Source organism: Ovis aries, chromosome 4 (assembly GCF_016772045.2).
Source record: "Ovis aries strain OAR_USU_Benz2616 breed Rambouillet chromosome 4, ARS-UI_Ramb_v3.0, whole genome shotgun sequence".
Classification (NCBI taxonomy): Eukaryota; Metazoa; Chordata; class Mammalia; order Artiodactyla; family Bovidae; genus Ovis; species Ovis aries.
Window position 1 is genome coordinate 102,989,292 of NC_056057.1, and position 16,818 is coordinate 103,006,109.

At 44.7% G+C, this 16,818-nt stretch overlaps 1 protein-coding gene across 5 annotated transcripts in view; it reads right to left on the reverse strand.

Moving 5' to 3' along the window:
• Positions 1-14,540, reverse strand: part of DGKI (diacylglycerol kinase iota) — a 513,862-nt gene extending 499,322 nt beyond the window's left edge. For all 5 annotated transcript variants that reach the window (XR_009600539.1, XM_060415131.1, XM_027968850.3 and 2 more), the window contains exon 1: positions 14,118-14,540. Coding sequence is in view for 4 of the 5 variants with exons in the window: in XM_060415131.1 (XP_060271114.1) it covers positions 14,118-14,512 (395 nt within the window). In the remaining variant the exon portion in view is untranslated. The remainder of the gene's footprint in view (positions 1-14,117) is intronic.
• Between the last annotated feature and the right edge of the window lie 2,278 nt (positions 14,541-16,818).

A 16,818-nucleotide genomic window follows, 5' to 3' on the forward strand; every position in this document is an offset into this window, starting at 1 on the left:
CTGCACAAAGTTTAAAGCAATGAAAACCTATTCATCACTTGTCTTTTGTCTTCATTTTAAGGGCCTTGGGTTGCCAACAAAAATCTCAATACAATGAAATCCTGGCCTAGATCCAACCCCTTGGCTGCAATCACATTTTGCTCTCTGCCATATTACTTCAAATAACAGAACTGCCAACTCTCCAGAGCATTCCATCAAGATGTTATCGGTCCACATCAGATATGGCCTCAAAAAACATACCTGTTTGGTGGTCGAGCTTCCTCATCCTTAAAATCACTGCTCACTCTTAATCACAGGATGTAGGAGTGTGGCTATTAGGTGATCAGCTCTACTGAATTTTCTCTATATATTCAACAAATGTGTTGAGGCGCCTATTTCTCCTCTGAAAATCACTGAGCATATGCTATATGGAGACGTGAAATGCAGTTGCTGTAAAAATGAAATGCTATTCTGGGAATACCTATGTCATTACTTGAGCTGAATCTCCTTTACAATGAAATGGCTGCTGCTTAGCAACTAATGCAAGGGAAGAGCCTGCAGGAGTTCTCTATCTTCCCCCCACCCCCAACCCCTGCCCTAGTAGGAAGAATATGAAACATCTGCCGTCACACTGGTGGTGTCACTGTATGGTTTGCACTTAAAACAGGGGGAGTCATGAGAAAGACGATGAGGTCATTGTCCTCGTCAATGAGACACAGATTTGGGACACTAGCCAGTGGTGGAGTCCAACTTTGTTGATCACAATGAACAGCTGAGATCAAGTCAGTAACATTAACGAGGGGGAAATATTGAGAACCATCTTTCCAAAGAGCAGTGGGAGGAGTCAGGGTGCTGAAGGGAAGGGAACATGGGACTTCAGATCCAAAAACTAGACTGAGCCTGGCCGTGCCCGTCGCTGGCATGTGGCTTTAGGGCAGGTACTTAGCGGCCATGCCTGCTTTCTGAACTGTACAAGGGCTCTGAAGACAATACCTCCTCTACCTGTTTGGAAGGTAAAATTAGATCAATTATGTGAAAGCAGTTTTTTAATGGTAAAGCTCTCACACACATCTTTATTATATGTACCTAAATTTAGTCAGTATTAACAATTTAAGAAATCTCCAGAAATTTGTCTTTTGTAGAAAAAAAAATCCCTTAGATCTTGTTATAATTCTGTACTGGCTCATAGAAAGCTTCTGTTTTAATCTTTAAATAGCTTGGACGTTTATTTTTGAACTTGAGATTTATTTTGCTAAGAAATTCTGAAGGTTTTCTTCAAATGTGAAAGAATGACTCAGGTTTTTTAACTGATCCTTTGGAACTTTCTAGGGGTCTGTAACTATGCACACAGATATACTTATGAATTCTAAAATATGCTGCTATGGAAAAACTTGCATTACAAGCCCTTGAAGCCTGAAGAGGCCCTTTAGTTAAAGGCAAAAGACTCTTCTTAGGATATATATATATTTTTAAATCAAATGGTACCTAGTATGCCATTTTGGCCACACAAAGTACACGGGAACTGTTCCTAAGTTCTTCATCTCAAGTATTATATTACCCACCTCCCTTCAAGTTCTACTCTGATTACAACTCATAAGATCTTATACTGGAGGTGGAATTGGAATCAGGGAGTTCCAGGCTATAATCCTTACAAATCATTTCCTGGCCCCAGGAAACTGGATTTGTTCCTCAGTTCATGCAATGGAAAATTCATATAGTTTGAAAAAGAATCACCAAGGAAAGCTCAACCGTGGCCTTCTTAAAATTGCCAGTAGCACAGAGGTATTCACAGAACTGAGTCCATGCTTAAACAAGAAAAGAATTCTTGTTTTCTTAGCCCATCAACCTTTGTTAAGACCTTCTTCTATGTCAAGACTGCTTGTACACACTAAGATGAAACACACAGCTCTCTCCTCTCGGGGGATTTCTGTCTAATAAGCTACAAGATGGCGGAAATATGGCTATTTGTACACAGGAAATGGAAACAGGTGAAAAAGAACCAGGCTGAAAAACTGTATTAGAGAAGCAATAAGCAAATACAGGCATAGATCTAAACTCTGCCATTTAAGTGGCTTTGTGACCTCAGGCAAGTAGCTTACACTCTAAGTCCCCATGTCTTCATCTGTAAAATGGAAAAAATAATAGGCCCTACTTAAGTGTGTTAGTGTTACTCGCTCAGTAGTATCCAACTCTTTGTAACCCCATGGACTGTAGCCCACCAGGGTCCTCTGTCCATGGAAGTCTCCAGGCAAGAATACTGGAGTGAATTGCCATTCCCTTCTCCAGGGCTCCTTAACTGAAGGTTAAATGAAATACTATTATAAAATGTTTAGCAGCTCTTGGCACAGATTAAGCATTTCATAAAATCAGTAACTTGGACTGATTAATAGTCACACAAGTAGGTATGTGAATAAACTAATACTTGCAGTCCAAATCTGAGGGCTTCCCAAAGGGCTCAGTGGTAAAACCTGCCAATGCAGGAGACACAGGTTTGACCCCTGGGTAGAGAAAATCTCCTGGAGGAGGAAATAGCAACTCACTCCAGGATTCTTGCCTAGAGAATACCATGGACAAAGAAGCCTGGCTGGTTGGGGTCACAAAGAGTTAGACCTGACTGAACAAGTGAGCATGTACACATGTGCAAATCCAAATGAAGAAAAGCTTTTTCCTTCTCTTAGCTGCACGTCACCAGCTCTTTGGAAGTATACAGGCTGCCTCTGCAGACTTGGGGAGTAGTCTATCGGAGGTTGTTGGGAAGGACAAGAACAGTGACGTGTTGCTTTTTGGTCATTGGGAGGAAAGGCAGGGTGCATTGGGAAAGCAGGTGGCTCTCTGGGTGTTCATTCTGCCAGGGAAGACTACTCTCTCCAGCTTCTGGGGTTCAAGATTCCTCTGCTTTCTTTCTGACTTCAGAAGCTGAGGACAGTGTTTCCCCGCTGGAGAGAAAAAAAACAAACAAACACTACAGCTTATTGACTGAGAGGGGGCCAATTTAAAAGGAAGAAACTGTTTTAAAGCAGGCTCTCTTCTCAAAAACCTCTACAGGAAGTGCTCTGCCTGAGAGAGACAGCCTGAAACCCTGTCATGTATGGAAGGACAACGATGAGAACACAGTCCTTCCAGTTTGCAGACTGTTCCAGAAGTTTATCTCAAAGTGATACATGGAACCCTTTCCAAAAGCTTCCAGTTAAGTTTACATGAAGCTCTTTAAAAAAAAAAAAAAATCTTTAAAGAAGATATGGTACATGTATACAATGGAATACTACTCGGCCATTAAAAAGAATGAAATAATGCTATTTGCGGCAACGTGGATGGACCCAGAGAGTGTTATACCGAGTGAAGTAAGTCAGACACAGAAGGAGAAATGTCACAGCATCCCTCATATATGGAATCTAAAAAGAAATGATATAAGCTTACAAAATAGAAAGAGACTCACAGACTTAGAAAACGAACTTATGTTGCTAGGGGGAAGGGACAGTTAAGGACTTTGGGAAGGTCATGTACACACTGCTATATTTAAAATGGATAATCAACAAGGACCTATTGTAAAGCACATGGAACTCTGCTCAATGTTATGTGCCAGCCTGGATGGGAGAGGAGTTTGGGGGAAGAGTGGATACATATATATGTTTAGCTGAGTCCCTTCACTGCTCACCTAAAACTATCACAGCATTGTTAACCAGCTATACCCCAGTACGAAATGTTTTTGGTGTTGAAAATAAATAATTTTTAAAAAATCTTTAAACAAATTGCTTTCAAGTGTTTTTGAAACAAAAATTAATTTTTCCACAGAATTTTGACATCTTATATACAAAAGAAGGACACATTTTAAAATGTTCTTTGGACCATGCAAGAAGTCTATCTTCTGGCTATTTCCTGAAGATCTTCAAGATACAAAAAAGCAATTAAACTGCCTTTCAAAGGAAAAAAAGTGGATTTACTTCCTCAGCACTTACCTCAACATCCTGAGCCAGTTTTATTTGCTCACCAAATATTTAATAATCTTCTAAAATTAAAAAAATAAAATAAAATCTGCTATTTGGTCTGGCTGAGATAACTGACAGCATGTCCCAGAAGGCTGAGCCTTCCATTTCTGAAATAATCCAGGACAGGTTGCCCCTAGGACACGTTTTTCTCTCACTGCCAGGACGCAGCGGCCAGCTACTGTCTGCACATACAGAGAAGACATCATCCAGTCAGGCCAGAAGAGGGATAACCTCTATCCTGGGGACCCTGGCGACAACTCTGTTTGTAGCACCTCCGCCTTTATCTGCATATCTATTCCTGGCACTTCAAAGCTCTGAGACCCCCATTCCCTCCATGACTGGCTTCCTGCTCCCAGATGGCAGCTGGGCTGTGGGCTACTGCCCCCTGATCACTCTGCTCACTGCGCCTGTCTTCTCCGACCTTGGCCTTCTGCCTGAGCCGATTTCCAGAGCACTCGGAAGCAGTCTTCACATCCTCTAGGAAGGGTGAACTAGTTTTTAGTAAGTAAGTTGTTAAAGGAAAACAACATATTCTCTACCCCCACTGAATGTCAAAACCTGTAAATTAAAGTGTATAATAGATCTCATTTTCATATTATCTGAATAATCTTATCACTTGCTATCAACATTCAATGAATGTTCAATATTTTGAAGAATAAAAAACAAAATCTGGTCCTTAGTTGGACATAAGTATGCCGAAGAACTGATGCTTTTGAACTGTGGTGTTGGAGAAGACTCTTGAGAGTCCCTTGGACTGCAAGGAGATCCAACCAGTCCATTCTGAAGGAGATCAGCCCTGGGATTTTTTTGGAAGGAATGATGCTAAAGCTGAAACTCCAGTACTCTGGCCACCTCATCTGAAGAGTTGACTCATTGGAAAAGACTCTGATGCTGGGAGGGATTGGGGGCAGGAGGAGAAGGAGACGACAGAGGATGAGATGGCTGGATGGCATCATGGACTCAATGGACATGAATCTGAGTGAACTCCGGGAGATGGTGATGGACAGGGAGGCCTGGCGTGCTGCGATTCATGGGGTCGAAAAGAGTCGGACACGACCGAGTGACTGAACTGATGGCTGATACCACCCTAATAAAATACTCACGCTGCTTCCTTTGTTACAGAGACCGTTATCAGTTAGCCTTCAAATAATCACACAAGGTAGGGACTATTATCATCACCATTAGACAGGGAAACTAAGGCACAGAGAGGTTAAGTAACTCGTCCATGGCCCCACAGTAGGCAGAGGCAGAGATCTGAACCAAAGAGGTAGGGCCCCAGAGCCAGGGCTCTCAACCACTACTCGACTCTGGCTCTCAAGGAACTGAAGAATAAGAATAATGAGAGCTGACTGCAGTTTAATTATTACTGTTTTTAAGCTTTGAATGTCTCCCCCTCCATCTAACAAAAGCCAGACCATTAATATTACAGCTTAACTCAGAATTTGTTCCGTATCAGAGCATTATTTATGAGTCTGAAAAACCTAAAAGACCATTCTCCACTGGAGCAAATGAAGTTTGCTAACTTCATGGAAGTTAGGCACAAGAACTCCAGAAGTCCCCATCTAAGAGCTGTTGCCTTAAAAAAAAAAAAAGAAAACAGTATTCACTCCACTTCAACAACTCACAAAGGGCTGGAAGGAAAGAACTAAAATAATATGCAAAGATCCTTCTTCCCACCTCTACCCAGCTATAGCCCCCTCCCCCAGCCGATACACACACCTCTGATGGGTTAATTTTTTTTTTTTTCTAAAATTAGCCAAACAGTGCTCATTCCACCTCTCTGAACACTACTGGTGTCAGAAAACTCACCAGCATTCTTCAGGTGCTTTATGTGTTATACGAATAAAAAGTAGCTGGTACTTTCTCAAAGACTTTGGGATTAAACGCATTAAAAACAAAAACAAAACAGAGGTTTAGTTTAGAGTCACAACGTTGATTGAGGAATTCTTCCTAAAATAACTTTTCCATCCGAAGTCAGTCAAGGGAGCTGGGAGGAGAGAGCGAGTAAGGCAGTACAGAAGAGAGGCCATGCGGGTAACCTCGGGCTGGCTGGACCACGGTTGGTGCAGATGCCGAAAACGTGGGGCAACCATCTTTCTAAGTTCTACTCAGAGAAGGGAAAGTCAACAGAAAAGTCCCTAAGGAGAAAATCAATGATGCCCCTTGGAAAAGGATGAGACAGAGAGCCGGAGAGCTAATTAGTGCTACTCAGAAGGCAAATTAAGGCCTTTTCTGTGATGAGCTGCAAATAGCTGATTAAGCAAGATATTCGGCCACCCTCTCCAGCCTCCAACAGCTGGCTAAATGGCTGGCACAGGTACTCACACAGGAAACTGTAAACAGAAACAGTCCTGGGAAGCTGGACAAAGTGTAAATGAGAAAAAGGCAGACGCTTCTCTGAGTAGAAAGGGAAAAAAGCCACAGTTGAGATGGACAGCAAGCACATAACATAGTAGCTTATTTAAAGAAGGCAATTAAATTCATTCATTCGATAAATATTTATCTAATACCTACTGAGCAATAAGAACAGGATTCAGAGATTCCAATGATAAGGTGCAATTTCTGCCCTCAGAGGAGCTCAAGACCTAGCAGGGAAGAGTAAGACTTTTTTTTTTTTTCAATATTTCTTCCATTTTTAATTACAAAAGAAATATATGAAAAATTCTAATGACACAGAAGTGTATTATCCCCTTGGCTCTACAACCAAGACCCTACTCTTCAAAAGTAACTGGTGATGATGGTTTGATGTACATGTTTCCAGGATATTTTCTATACATAAATAAACACATTATAAACCAAAATGAGGGCCTAAATAGACATTTAAAGTTAACTCTGCGCAAGGCACTGTGCTGAGTTCTCACCATAAAATAACTCATTTAATTCTCCTAACAAACTCCTAAGAGAAGTATTACTATTACCACATGAGCCTCAAAGGGGTGACATAACATTCCCAAGGTCAGCTAGAACATGCCAGGTTCAAATCCTAGTCTAATTCCCAGGACAGAAAATGACAACTCAGCCCTAAAACAGATGTTTGAAAGCATCATGTGAGGACAGGAAAGAACCACAGAAAGTGGACCCTCTTGAGCTCAAGCCTAACAAGGGGTGTGTCTGGGGAACAAGCCAGAGATGAGTCTGGGGAGCGTTATGTGCAGACAGACCTAACTTGGGAGTTTTTCTTCCATTAATCTCCTTCTGTATGTGCTGGTCTGTTATGCCTTGCAATAGGCATAACATTCCAACCAGTTCAAACAATTCCAAAAGTTCAAACAGTTACAACCAGTTCAAACACTTTGAAATTAGTCCATTTTTATAGTGATTTTGAGCAAATTCAACTTCAAAGAAACATAAAAAGCCTAATTGCTTAGATTTTTACTCTGCTCCTTACCTTCTTCCCTGAGCTACCCATTCACATTCCACATTAATGCAGTAAATACTATGCTAAAACTACCATTATAGGGTCTCAGAAAAAAATAATTAGGATCCACGTTATCCAATGCAAACCCTTGTAAGAAAGCAAATGTCACATAGCCCAACATGTAGGAGAATGGTCGGATACTTCTTATCTCAGGGTGAGTGCTTCTGAATCCACTTCAAGGACACCTCAAGGTTGCATAAGGAATGTGTATTCCAGCCCAGAAGAGTCTGGAAGATGCAGCTAGCCTAGACCCTCATGAGGAGTCCTTATTTTTTCAGATTAGAAAGTAAAGTGTTCCCTGTTCAATGTTATGTGGCAGCCTGGATAGCCGGGGAGTTGGGGGAGAATGGATATATGCATATGTAAGGCTGACTCCTTTTGTTGTCCACTTGAAATTATCACAACATTGTTAATTGGCTATAGTTAGTTAGTTCAGTCGCTCAGTCATGTCTGACTCTTTGTGACCTCATGAATCGCAGCACGCCAGGCCTCCCTGTTCATCACCAACACCTAGAGTTCACTCAAACTCATGTCCATTGAGTCGGTGATGCCATCCAGCCATCTCATCCTCTGTCGTCCCCTTCTCTTCCTGCTCCCAATCCCTCCCAGCATCAGGGTCCTTTCCAATGAGTCAACTCTTCGCATCAGGTGGCCAAAGTATTGGAGTTTCAGCCTTAGCATCAGTCCTTCCAATGAACACCCAGGACTGGTCTCCTTTAGGATGGACTGGTTGGATCTCCTTGAAGTCCAAGGGATCTGCAAGAGTCTTCTCCAACACCACAGTTCAAAAGCATCAATTCTTCACTATACTCCAACATAAAATAAAAAGTTTAAAAAAAAGTAACAAGTTTCAAACAATCAGCTCTAGTCTAACTAAATCTGACCCTACGAGGCAACACAGCTGTTGCCAGAGCAGAAGCGAACACCAGCAAAGCTCCCATCCACTTCTTCATCCCCTGATGCCCCAGGACCCAGTGTTGTCACTCTACCATGTGAAAACCAAGCCTTGAAAAGATCAGCTAGAGCAGCTTAAGTACTCTGGACAGCGGTTCAAGTGCAAGCTTGCCTAGTGTATATCCTGATGGAGAAAGTCTACAATTAGCCAAGTCCTAAGTAATTATTGAGGAAGGAAACAGTAACTTAGAACCAAGGTTCTACCTAATCCAGAAGCCTCTAAATATCAAACAAGTATGTGAAGCACAGATGAAAATAAATAATATAAATAAAAGTGGTTTACAAAGGAGGATGCTGTGTACTGATGTTCAGGAAAAGAAAACTTTCCCCCATACACTATACATCCCCAAGCAAGGAAAAACAAGTTCTATGTTCTCCTACTCAGCTTTCAACATACCAACAGTCTTTCCTAACATCACAATGTTGTGTTTCAGGGAAATACTCGAAATGGAAATACTGTCTTCTTATCAACATGTAAAGAATAACAGAACCATTTTTACCATGCAGCATAATATAAGAAGCTAAATGCTCCTTGTGACTTTTATCTCATATCCCAAATTCCCTTTCAGGAGGGTCTGATATTACCATCCAGGTTTATAAATAGAGAAATTGAAGCACAGGCATTAATAACTCATAAGTAACAGCAACTGCCCAGTCCTCCTTACAAACAAAATCACACTTGATCATTTATTCTGTGCTGCTCATAGAGGTACAGACAGGCCACCTCTTCCCTGGATCAAGGTTCACCTACACAACACCTGTGTAGTTTTTATTAAAAGTCATATAAAACTCTAAACATGGAGATCTTCAGAGATAGCAGGTGTCATGTAGGTGGTTTTGTTCTCAGAAGCAAAACCAATGTATTTTCTGGTGATTGTGAATTTAGATTCATTTCTATTTCTGAAAGAGTAGAGGAGTTCCTTAAAATTATACGGCCAAAGGGACACAGTCCAAAGAATAAATTACATAAGAGAGAATAAATAATGACCTGTGGCATACTGTGGAAGAGGTAAAAGAACAGCTGACATTCATGAGAACACAGACGTCCAAGGCACACATTCAAACCAGAAGTGAATGTTCAGGGGAGAAGGATGAGGTCTAAAGAGAATGTCATTTAGAGTCAGATCTGGGTTTAAATTCTGTCTCCTACCCAAGTTCTAATCCTTAGGTTTGTTTATAAAATAGAAATAACCATAATCATATCTACAACAGAAGGGCTCCAAATAGGAAAATGAGAACATCGAGGCTGTATATTGTCACCCTGATTATTTAACATGATACAGAGTACATCATGCGAAATGCTGGGCTGGATGAAGCACAAGCTGGAATCAAGAAATATCAATAACCACAAATACTCAGATGACACCACTTTTATGGCAGAAAGTGAAGAGGAACTAAAAAGCCTCTTGATGAAAGTGAAAGAGGAAAGTGAAAAAGTTGAGTTAAAGCTCAACATTCAGAAAACGAAGATCATGGCACCCAGTCCCATCACTTCATGGCAAATAGATGGGGAAACAATGGAAATAGTGAGAGACTTTATTTGGGGGGGCTCCAAAATCACCACAGATGGTGACTGCAGCCATGAAATTAAAAGACACTTGCTCCTTGGAAAAAAAGCTATGACCAACCTAGACAGTATATTAAAAAGCAGAGACATTACTTTCCCAAAAAGGTCCATCTAGTCAAACCTATGGTTTTCCCAGTAGTCATGTATATATGTGAGAGTTGGACTATAAAGAAAGCTGAATACCGAAGAATTGATGCTTTTGAACTGTGGTGTTGGAGAAGACTCTTGAGAGTCCCTTGGACTGCAAGGAGATCCAACCAGTCCATCCTAAAGGAAATCAGCCCTGAATATTCATTGGAAGGACTGATGCTGAAGCTGAAACTCCAATCCTTTGGCCACCTGATGCAAAGAGCTGACTCATTTGAAAAGGCCCTGATGCTGGGAAAGATTGAAGGCAGGAGAAGGGGATGACAGAGGACAAGATGGTTGGATGGCATCACCAACTCAATGGACAGGAATTTGAGCAGGCTCTGGAAGTTGGTGATGGACAGGGAAGCCTGGTGTGCTGCAGTCTCTGAGGCTGCAAAGAGTCGGACATGACTGAGCAACTGAACTGAACTGAATAATCACATCATGACCATCATGAAGAGTAAATAAGACAGAACATGAGATGGTTGGATGGCATCATTGACTCAGTGAACAAGAGTCTGAGCAAACTCCAGCAGACAGTGAAAGACAGGGAAGACGGGCATGCTGCAGTCCATGGGGTCACAAAGAGTCGGACACAACTGAGCAACGGAACAACAGGACAAATTTAGTGCCATTTCTGGTACACAGGAGACAATGAACATCAGCTACCTTCTCCTTCCCTTCCCCTGTGTGTTTCTAAAAGATATTTTTTGTTGTTATACTGGCTTAAATGGGAACTCTTACAGTGGTTAAAAAAACAGTTCCTACACATTATATAGTCATTGGCACATATGTATCTGTTGCAGCACCATAATTTGCAAAGAAAAAGGAAGTAGCAATTTTAACAGAAAAGTACTAGTTCACTTGCACTGCCTTCTAAAGCCTTCAGCTTTATGGTCTACAGAGATTATTTGCTCTAGGGGAGCAGAATGTGAAATAAAGGAAAAATTCTCATGGGAAAAAAGGTTCCCAAAAAAAGAAAGAGAAGATAATGAGGGGAAATCGAGGGGTATAGAAAGGAATTTATTTTACTTAACAAAGTAAAAGTTAAGCAAAATGAATAATCTGCCTCCAGAAATGGTTATTTAAAGGTTTTTTGCAAAGGGCTCTGGTTCCTAAAAAGACAGGAGTCATTGCATATGCCCACCCACTCCTCATTTATTTTTAAACCCTAGCTTATATGTTCCTTAGCAACAGAAGGAGCAGATGAGACCCCCTACACACAGGCGCACACACACCCTCTCCCCTAGCCCCCTTCTTCTCTCCTGTCATGTCATTCTGTAAACACCCATGTTCTTCAAAAGATATTTATTTTTGACCACCTGCAAATCTCTTCCTCCCCACCTCAACTGACCCCCCTGACACCGTGGCCATATTCCACACCCTAACTCAACCCTTTCACCTAGATTCCATTCTGTGAGGTGTTCTTGACCCCCATCCATTATCTTTCTCCAGTCACCGTCCTTGGCTGTCCCCTCCCCCACAGAAGTGAGGTGATGTGGTTGGTCCTCACTGAGGAGACAACGCTCAACTTCAGTCAAAGTCCCTTTTGTTACAGACCATTCATCAACCCACCAGTGAAATGGCCAGGCCCAGCTACATCTGAGTCCAGCATAAATGGCTTCCATGATGAACAGGTATGCCATTCACCACCCACTCACCATGTCTCTAAAAAAATAATCCTCCTCATCATCAAAATAGAGACCCTCTCCAGGCTACCAGCACAAACACATGCTGGTGATGAAATACCTACCTTTCTCTGCCTTTCCTCTGACTTTGGGACTGCTAGCCATGTTTGGCTGAGCATGGATTATGAGTTTAAAGGTCAACTGCTTACTTCTGGGGGTTTGGGGGGGAACACAGAGCAGCAGTCCTCAGATATTAGTGTGCATATGCATCACCTGAGGAGCCTGTTAAAAATGCCCACCCACGGAGAGTTTGATTTTGAAAGTGTGGGGTGGTGGGCATCTTTAACCAGCCTCCTGAGACGATGCTGATACAGGAGGCTTCCTGAATTGGAGACTGTAAAGCTTTATTTAAAAGGAAATGATGTTCACAAGGCAGAAGCCACTTCTGTGGACTCTAAGGCAGATGCAGTCTTATTCTTTCTCTACAGGAAAAAAAAAAAAAAAACCCACCACTATCTGGGTCTACGTCTGTGTTTGCCTGTGAACATCCATACACATGTATGTGTGAGCATGCAACCCAGAAAGCCACAGTCCCACACAGTACTCTTTTCCAAGAGAGAGAGGCTCAGGGAATGACTCCTGCCAAGAGGCGAGCTGAAATGATTTCCCTTGCAAACTCTGGCTTTGCAACCCAGGAGGAGTCTGATGATGAATACCAATGACACAGGAACAATTCTAGGCCCAGGAGCCCAGACACACAATATGTTTCATGTAATCAACCGCCCCACAGCCTCCAACTCACAATTCCTAAATTAGGCTGAATGTAGTCCCTGGTCCCCTCAGGGCCAGACAAGCCATTCTAGCTAGGAAGTAGAACTGCCTGTGTCCTAGCCTACCTCCTCAGAGCTGCCTCACTTTCCACCACTTGTCTATTTTTAGAAACCAAAAATATCAAGAGAAAGATCCATTTTGTCCTGATCTACGTGAGTAACTAAAAGAGCAAGTCAGGTGGGAAACTCCCTAAATGCACAAATGAACAAAATGCCCTTGAGGGACAAGGGAGCAACACTTTCCCCAGGAAGATGGTTTTGGAGTTGCAAGGACTAAATACTTAGACACAGAGCACATGCCCTAGTGACCGGGTCCTCCAGTCCAGGTGATGCCCATGGGGATCCCAATAATTCACACACATGCCCCCAGAAATACAACACACATCCTCACAAACCCACACACCTCTGTCATCTGCTTTTGCTTACATAACAGCACATGGTATAACAGCCTTAGTACTTTATATGGGTTTCTGGAGAGGACTGCTAACTCAAAATGAGGGTCCCTTGCTTTCTTTTCAAGGAGTACTCCCAGCCTGAGCAAGTGAACATCTTTGCAATTCTATGCTTGTTTATCACCTCAACTTTTAAGATTAACAAGCAGGAAGGGTAGTCTCCCAAACTCTCCAAACCTATCAATATCTTTATTCTTGCCTTGGGTGGGAGACTGGGCAGGGCAGAGGAGAGAACTTACTGAATCCTCCTTTCTTATCTGTGACTCCTGAAACAGTGTGGGGTAGTCTTTTAGAGCATCATTTGGGGGCCATTTATCCCACACTGTCCTTGTCTTGCAAATACACCCATGCTGGGCACAAGCATGGCCCCATTCTTGCCCTCACACCTTGCGTGCCAACAGGCTCCCCAGGTTGTCCTTCTGGGCACACCCAAGAGAAGTGGTACTTTTCTGTTAAAATTACTACTTCCTTTTTCTTTGCAAATTATGGTGCTGCAACAGATACATATGTGCCAATGACTAGTTCCCGGGGACGGGCGGGCCGGGCGGGGGGGGGGGGGGGTGTCACATGTACAGGTACCCTGGGAACTAGTTGCGTACGTACAAACAGAGATTCACAACGCAGCAGGACCAACTTCCATAAGGATTTCTCTCCAGTGTAGAGCGCTGTTCTTTTCTACCCGTCTGTGATCTCAAGTATCAACTTAGTGCCAAAGGTTCACTCAGTGAAATCAGGAACGGAGGGAGAGTGGGTGAAGATGACCCAGGCTTAGGGACAACTTCGAGGACTTCTCTCAAGAAAGCCGGCACCTGTGTGTGCATCGCCTCACACTCACTCTCTCTCTCTCTCTCTCTGTCTCACACACACACACACACACACACACACACACACACACACACACACACGCATTTTTATTGTTGTTCTGACCTCAGAGAACCAGTCTTCTCTCCAGTTCCGGAGGGAAACCTGGCAGACGTAGCTTCCCTCCAGCCCAGAAAGATGGGATGGGAAGTGAACACAGCCCAGAAGGGGGAGGAAGAAGTAGAGAGACAGACAGAAAGAGCGAGAGAGAGAGATGCCCCCAGTCCGAAGAAGCGCCTCTCCGAGGGCGTAGAACCGGTCTCGCGCCCCGCAGCGGCACCTGCCTCCCGGTTGCCCAGGCTCGCGCGCCTACCTGTAAGAGACCTGCTTCCGGAAAGTTAAGTTCCGCAGCTTCTCCTCCAGTGCCTCGTCCTTCTCCTTCGGGCCGGCGGCCCCGGGCTCTTCCAGGGCAGCCGCTGCCGCTGCCCCCGCGCCCCTCGGGTCCGCGCCGCCCTCGGCGCCCAGGCAGCAGCTCCCGGCGCCGCTTCCGCTGCTGCTGCTGCCGCCTGTCGCCCCCTTCTCCTCTCCCGCCGAGGAGCTGGGGTTCATGGCGACCGCTCCGGCGGCCGCGGAGGGAGCCGAAGCGCCGCCGCTGCTGAGGCCGGGCCGGCGGACGGCGCTGACGGCTGCCGCCACTGCAGGAGAGCGAGCAGGTCCGCGCGCGGCTGGCAGGGGCGGCAAATGGCAGCCCCTTCCCGCAGCATCCATCCGCGGCGGCCCCGCACCGGGGCATTGTGGGAAACTCCGTGCCTCCACTCCCCCTCCCCGACCAATCAGAGGCCACCTCCCTCCACCTCCCCTCACCCTCCCCGCTGCACACCCGCGCCCTCCCGCCCCTCTGGCCTTTTCCGAAATCCGGAGCACCTGCCACCGCTGCACCTGAACTCCGCCCTGAGGCGCCGGGTGGCCGGAGAGGTGGACAGAGGACGGAGTGGAGGGTGGTGAGGGGAGGAGGGTGAGGAGTTGACCGGCGGGGCGCGCAGACAGGGGCAGCAGGAGAGGAGAGCTCCAGAGGGAAACTCGGAGGACGGCGTGCCGCGCCCTGGTTATTACACGAGGAAACGGAGACCAGGAAGGGAGAGGTGCCCTGACCGGGCTGCCGGCCCGGGAGCGCTAGCGCCCACCTTGGTCCCCGTCCCCGTGCCTGACGTCCGAGGTCCGAGACGGCATTCTGCCACCGCCGCTGCCCGACCCTGCACGGCGGAGCCCGGCAAAAGCCGTCCTACGCGGGAAACCTTGTGGGGAATGCAACGCGCGCGTGGTCTGTGCGAACCTAGGAGAGAATTCGTGCGCAGGGTAAATGAGGGATGAGGAGGAGGTAAGTTTAACATGCAGGCGGAAATCTGCCTCCTCTCTCAGGACAAGGGCTGGGATCCCCTCATCCCTAAATCCCCCAGCCTAGAGCCTTCCTTACGCATAGAAAGATCTTCCTAAAGAGCTGTTCATAGACTGAATCAGATCACAGGCCGCTCAGCGAAGCAGAAACACCGAGAGAACCAGGAGGCAGAGTGAGGACCGAGCGCTGGTTGCTGCTGCGGGCGGCAGAGCAGGGAGGGGAGGATGGGCAGCCTGAAGGGGGGCTTCCAACCTCTCCAGACCCCACTGCCGAACAAAGCCAAGCTTGCAGGCTCTGCAGATTTAATTGCCCAGCGGTCTCTTGTTTTTGTTTCTAAAAATTATCAGAAACTCTATGAGGTTTGAATGATGTGCTATGAAGTGTGTGAGACAGTTTTCCAAATTAGGGATTTCCACACAAGAATCGCTGCTGTCAACAAACACGGGGAAGATGCGTACCTAAGGCTAAGTGGACTAACCAAATACAGACGGGCAGCGAAGAATTTCAGGTCAGTGTTGCACGACCCCAAGCAAGTTGCTTGATTCTTTTTTTCCTTTATTTCTCATGACTAGAATTAGGAGGTCGAATAAGATATCTCAAATCTCTCTCAAGCGCCACATTCTGTATCTCTTCATATGTACATTATAATAAGTCAAGGGTCAGGGCTTTTCCATAGTGGCATAAGGGAAGGTAATAATAATAATAATAATAATTTTAAAAACAGCTAGTGGTTATTAAGCCCTCATTTTCATGACATATTGTGCTAAGCACTTCACTTGCCTGTCTGTACTTTTCACAGTAACCGTCCAATGTGAGTACCTATCCCACTGCTCAGGCTTATTCAACTAGACATTGGCTGAACCAGGAGTTATTACACCCAGGCTGCCTGTTTGCAGGTCTTCACTCCCCTCCCTCTCCCCCCCGCCTCACCCGGTGCAGTATGCCCCATCTTCAGAGGAGACTGAATCATAGTAGGTGCTTCAACAGACATGTTAAATAAGATCCGTCACTATCTAGTGTATGGCTAACACTGAGAAAACATCATCTTTTCTGAATTACTAGACAGCTTCCTAACTGCTCTCCATACCTCCTCTGAACAATTCTCTAGCTCAACCCCCCAGACACTTCCGATATGTTATCCTCTACCTAAAAGTCTTCCAATTATATCATATTGTCATTGGACCAAGTTCAAACAACCCCTTCACTGATTTTCAAGGCCACATGAGTGGGTGGCATGCCAGCCCTGTCCACTTCCCGTCCACTGTGTCCTGATGGTGCCAATCTGAACTCCACTATGTAGCCATCCCTGATGCTCCTTCTGCTCCCATCTTTGCATGTATGGGTCCACCGCCTCCTTTTCCAAACTCCTCCCATCCCTAATATTAGCCCAGCTAACTACATGTAAATAACCCAAGTGTCCATTGACAGATGAATGGATCAAGAAGATATGGTACATACACACGATAAAAAAGAACAAAATAATGCCATCTACAGCAACATGGATGCAACTGGTGATCATCATACTAAGTGAAGTAAGTCAGAAAGAAAATATAAATACTATGATATCACTTAGATGCGGAATCTAAAATAGGGCACAAATGAACATATTGACAAAACAGAAACAAGTTAACAGACATAGCGAACAGACTTGTGGTTGTCAAAGGGAAGGAGGTGATGA